Consider the following 6003-nt stretch of genomic DNA (forward strand, 5'->3'; position numbering starts at 1 on the left):
GTTGGAAGGTGATGAATGTTAGAGAGAGAGAAACAAAATGGCTGGAAATTTTGAAGGATGAAGAATTTTCAAAAGAGAAGGGGGTATTTATATGGGGCTTCAAGAGAAGGAATGGGCTGACTCTAAAGGTCCAGGCCCAAGAAGGCTTTTATTTATTAAATACAAGTCCCCAATAAATACAACAAACAAAACAATTTTGAAAAAAAAAAAAATTTAAAACTCCACTCTTTCAAAATAATAATTGGCAACCAAATGTAAAAGATTGTAACTTTGAAAATTTGAATTTTAAGAAGAACAAAACGAAAATATCAGCTTTATTTTTATGTGAAATATTTCAAGACTATTTGGCATTGCACGAACTAACTTGGTTAGCTACCCGCCGAAACGTGACCTAACAAACTAATCTTGGGAGATGATCAAGATGATCACAGATCATCGAAGCTAAATCATAGAAAGACTTAGTTTTCAATAAATGTCCTAAAATGAGGTACTAACCTGAAATTCCAAAATGCAGAATTGTCACAACACCAATGCCAGTGTCATAGGTGTCGAGAATTGCGGGAAGAAGGACATAAATGAAGGTATCGATGGCGGGGGAGGTAATGGTAGTGGTTGACATTGTTGTCGCATATATCGGTTCTTGAAAACAAAACCCATTATATGACGGCATGAGAAAGGGAACTGTAGCAGGAGGTCTCATCAAGGACGAGCTAAAAGCACTCGTTGTTGCGTTTGTGTACTGCTACCAAAGATTCTGGACTTCTAGATTGGCCCTATGATTTTGGTCACTTAATCGAGCAATTTCCTGCCTTGCAGCAGCTAGTTCGGTCTGCATCTGTGAAAACTGATCGATTTCGAAGATTTTCATCCTAGAAAATAATGTAACGTGTTCCACAAAAAAAGATGCGAGTAGCAAGTGCTTATTTCAAATGTGATATCTAAATGGGGCCCCAAGGTTCTCGCCAAACTATTTATGCCAAAAATTACACTAAATATAATTTAAGATTTTTTTTGTGGAGTTTTAACAATTAAAAATCAATCACTTTGAAATAAAAACAAGAAAGTATTAAAATAATGACAATTGAGATAAAGGAATTGTGACGTAAAAACCCTTAAACAAGAAAAAAAGTGCAGACTATTTTGGAGATCATCGATGCACTATGGGCGTCAATCAGAGATGTCGTCCTTGAAAACAATTACAATGAAGTAAATGAACTAACAAGTTGGTCGTGGAAAATAATGAAGAACCAGAGTTGCTTCAGTCAGTAATCTTCGTATGCACTTGGATCATGATGATCGGGCGTGTTTTTTGAGATCTTCTAGTCTGTGATAGATGATTCATAGGAGTATGTTAATGATCGTCTTTGAATGGGACTTAATGAAGAAAACGGCTAGATTGGATTGTCTTGGATATTTGTCTTCCGTTATAATCTTCCATAGTTATGGACTAGAGCTGTCGTAATTAATATGCAGCTATGTACGTCGTCAATATGATTATGTCGAATAAGACTTTGATCGTGGATATATAATCATCGACTAGGGATCGAAGGTAAATAATTGTCGATCAAGAGTCGAAGGTTCTATGATCGTATATAACCACAATCATCGATATGACGATCGTTGGTCATATGAAACTTGGTTACAAATGTCATGGTCGAAGAAAATAATTCTGACCATATTTTCATCGGTGGAATGTGTGAGGTTTTTTAATAAAACAGATTCCCACCAATCTTTCTCTTATAATTTATCATTTAGTCATTAACGTTGAATAACAAAAATACATCGATATTTCGAAATTAAGGAAAACTAAATTCTTATGATACCACCTTATTATTTTAGTATATATAATATTGATTTGTATAGAAAATATAAGACAACACATAGATCCAAATGATTGGCGTACTCGTTTAACACCTCCATTAAAATTAGTATATCACATGACAAAACGTACTTAATTTTATTTCATTCTTATTTTGATATCTTGTTTTCAATTATTAATTAAAAATTTATATATTAAAAAATATTTATTTATTTTTATCTTGAGGTTAATGAAACATAAGTGAAATTTAACATGTTTCTAAAAACGCGTTAATCAAAATAAATAATTTTCGAAAAATAGTTATTAAACGATAAATCCTAATAACGGGGCTTAAAATTATGTTTTTTAAAATAACAATTAAAACCATAAAAACAGTTATTTTTTCATGTGATTTGGGTAATAGAAATAAAGTATCTTATGGTTTTCTTGGGGTGTCCGAGCTCCGCCGGTTGTGCAATTGAGTGGGTTTTTTTGCACCTTATAATTACCTTTTCTAATATGATGTTTTTTTTTATCATAAGGATTGTAGCGTGATGGTTGAGTTTTTAGGATAATATGGTTGAATCAATTTCAGGCGACCATAATCTATTATGATAACTAAATTTATTAGGACTGATCGCTTATTGTCGTAATTTATATGGATTAGTTTAGGTATAGCTCACGACACCCTTAAAAAAAAGATGTTGTCCTATTTACCAAAAAATTTAAAGAAAACAATATATGCATTCATTTCCCATCAATTAAGTAGTGACAAGTTCTAACTTTATTTAATACCTGTTTATATGATTTAATTTTTATTCTATTTCTATAATAAATTGATAAATTGTCAAAAATTGGTTAATTTATAAGAGCAACTTTAAAGGAAAGTTATTTGTATTCGAATTTGGTGGGAGTAAATATGATACATGTACATTTGGTTATGTAAACGACTCGATTACTTTTGCATTCATTGTACTTTTCATTTAGGATTAAAACAATCGATTATAGCATTGGGAAAAACCATTAAAACTTAATATAAGACAAGAAAATTCAAATTGTCCTTTGATTGCACATGAAGTGGATTTTACCATATTACCCTTGGGTTAGGGAATATAAATAATTGATAAATGAGCAAGTCAGCATCACTTGGTCGTAAAATAAAAGGCATCTTATGGAATATTATATTGGAGAAACTAACTTCATTATCCCCATTAAAAAAGGGCATTAAGTAGCAATCATAGCCGTGCATAGTTTTATAGCTTCTCATTACAACACCCTTGACGTAATTAACATATTAAACATCTTCAACAAATTTTTCTAAAATAAAAAATTAAAAAATTACGTTCTTCTCTAATACATTCCTTATTTTGTAGAATCAAACATCGATTATATAGTATTAAAATATTTCATTCATCTGTTAAAAAAAAAAATTCTAAATATTTTTTTTAAATTTCGTATTAACGACGATCTCAATTTAATAATCATTTTTGGGATACTTTTCATATTTGAAAAAAAAAAACTCTTCCTTTTCTTTATTTTTTTTCATTTTAAAGATAATTCTTCAAAACTTGTTGAAGCAAAATATTGACTCAAAATTGTCATTTTTCACGGTTTTCTCCCTCTTGGAGAACCTGATGGAAATTCTCTTAATCCATATTTTATCATACCATTTTTATTACCATAATAACTGTTATATATTTTCAGAAACAATAATCTCGAATGGTAATACTTTTAGAAGGAATGGAAGGTGAATTGATCTTGAAATTAAATAAAATACGGTGAAAATCAATGCTGAATCAATCAGAATGGGAAGACGATGTCCAAATGGAGGCAGAAAGCAAGCGCCGGGATTTCCAGCCTAGAACAAGCTTATTACTTGCAGATTCCTCCACCCTGTATCCATCGTGAAAGAGCCCTAGTAACAGTTTCGCCTGACAATGGTTTGCAAAGCTTATGTTGATCGGCTGGAAGTTTGCTTCAGAAAGCCATTCGCCCCACGAACACCATTGCCCATGATCTTCTCGATAAACCCGACCCAACGACCCCAGAATTCGTGGACCCAGAAAGACCCGTTCCACTAACGCCCGAGCACGGCCTTGCATCGGAAACCCTGCTTCTAAAGAGTCGTACAGAGCCGAGTAATGGTGCAATGTGTCCATGAACCGGCCGACGAACCCTCCTTCCACTCTGGGTCCTTCTTCCTCCACAAGGGTCACCAATTTCGGGTTTAAAGTCTTGGATCCGGATAAAAAAGAAGCCACAGAAGTGGGGGAACGGTAGCTGGAATGGGGGAGATGCAGGGCACAGTTGATGACAATGGCTTCTCCTCTTACTAATTTTAAGGCTGAGGGTTTAAAAGTTCCGTCGGGATCTAATACCTTGCATTGATGAAAGGAAAAGGGTTGGCCAATTGAAGTTGCAAAGGCAGTTAAACGACGACCTGTTTCTTGGACGGTGGAGATGGATCTCCGGCCACTTCCAGGTCTTGACAGAGCGGTGATACGGAGGTGGAGAGTTGGTGGTCCGTCTTTTCGGGAGATCAATGCTTGCATTAGCGATGCCCACTGGATACCTTCCATGATATCGTAGTCGACGATGTGGACTCGTCGTTCATGGGTGACTGCTTCGATGATTGCTTGATTTGCGGTGAAATGGCCGAACTTGACGTAAGGTGACATGTCTTGTAATAGCTGGAATGCAGCCAAGACGTCTGTCCGGTGGTGATGTTGTTTAAAATATAATCCTCCACCACCACTACTGCCCCCGCCGCCGGTTTCTAGCAAAGCGAGTAAGGCGTCTGTGAAATAAGCGGCGAGCCTCTCCATGTTGGTCCCTTCAGTTGGTGACACCAAATCCTTGAGCCGAACCAGTATCACCGCAGCCAGATCATGGCTCTTGTTGTCGCTTGTCATGGCCTCCGCCGCAGCCATCAATAGGTGAACCAGCCTTAACCCTTTCATATCACCGGAGCCGCCGTCAACTGATGGTTCAATCATCAATGGACCAGGGGACCCAACATTCTGATTGCCGCCAGAGAAGGAAACTGTCTTATCATCCATTTTCAGTTCAAATATGTGATGAAAGTTCTCTTGGGGCTGAACGGCAAATACATCCCAGTCGCCGGCCGGCGACCAGTCACCCCAACGATCATCTTCCGGGGTGGTGGTACTGTTGGTGGTGCTTGTGGTGGTGAAATCCGAAAAGTCAAGTTCCGATAGGAGCTCGTCAACAACCATGGCCATTTTCAGCCAATGTCTTTTTGAGTTGTGGGGACGTCCTTTGGGATCAAAATGATTTGGGGTTGTACTTTGTATGAAGCAGTAGAATTAAGATTTGTTTAGCTGTGTACTTTTGCATAAGCATCTTTTTATAGCGGTTGCCAAGGTTGAAAATGTATAAATTAAAAACTACAATAAAATAAAATAATAAATGTTTTGTTGGTAATTATTAAAATCAATTCAAGCCAAACTATCTTAAAGTACTCCTCCAATACATTAAGACGTATCTCGATTTTATTGTTTTATTTTATTATTTGTCTTTGTCAATGTTATAATACGATTTTATATATTTAAAAAAAAATTTATTTTTTGAATAAAATATAAATAAAAATTTAAAAATATATATATTAATGTTAATATTAAAGTTTTCATTTTTTATGTAATTTTTTTAATTTATTTTTTTATTTATAATTTAATTTAGGTTTCATAACGAAATAATTTATTTTTTGTTTAATAATATAACATTTTATAAAAATAATAATTAATTATTTTGTTAGAACTCAATAATTATCCTAATTATATTTTAGAATTTTTATATTTAAAATGAGATGTTTATCCTATATTTGATTACGTTATCTGCAGTTAATTACACGAATTCAGATATGGAGCTTTAATAAGTTGTACTTATGCACAATCTGCTTATAATCTTGAGTTTTAAGTAATATGCATTAATAAACAGTACTTTACGTATAAAAAGTGGTTTTTATCAAATGCTCTATAATATAACTAGAAGCGTACTCGCGTAATGCAGCGAGATACATCGTGATTATAATATTTCATTTTATTCTTTATCTCAGTCGATGTTATAATATAGCTTTATGTGATTKTGAGAAAGCGATTATGTTTTTATTTTAGAATAAAATATATGTTTGAAGATATCATAAAAATTTGACAAAAATATATCGATATTAGTATCAAATTAACTAT

At 34.0% G+C, this 6003-nt stretch overlaps 1 protein-coding gene across 1 annotated transcript; it reads right to left on the reverse strand.

The window, feature by feature from the left end:
• Nucleotides 1-3594: 3594 nt before the first annotated feature.
• LOC112504112 (nodulation-signaling pathway 2 protein-like) lies at nucleotides 3595-5040 on the reverse strand. The gene has a single exon (XM_025108070.1). It carries the CDS (start codon nucleotides 5038-5040, stop codon nucleotides 3595-3597), a length of 1446 nt encoding a protein of 481 aa, XP_024963838.1.
• Nucleotides 5041-6003: the final 963 nt, after the last annotated feature.

This window comes from Cynara cardunculus, unplaced genomic scaffold (assembly GCF_001531365.2).
Source record: "Cynara cardunculus var. scolymus isolate 2C unplaced genomic scaffold, CcrdV1 Un_Scaffold_4640, whole genome shotgun sequence".
Classification (NCBI taxonomy): Eukaryota; Viridiplantae; Streptophyta; class Magnoliopsida; order Asterales; family Asteraceae; genus Cynara; species Cynara cardunculus.

Excerpts from the sequence above, each read along its gene's own strand:
- LOC112504112 (XM_025108070.1), bottom strand. The coding sequence starts at position 5,040 with ATGGCCATGGTTGTTGACGAGCTCCTATCGGAACTTGACTTTTCGGAT.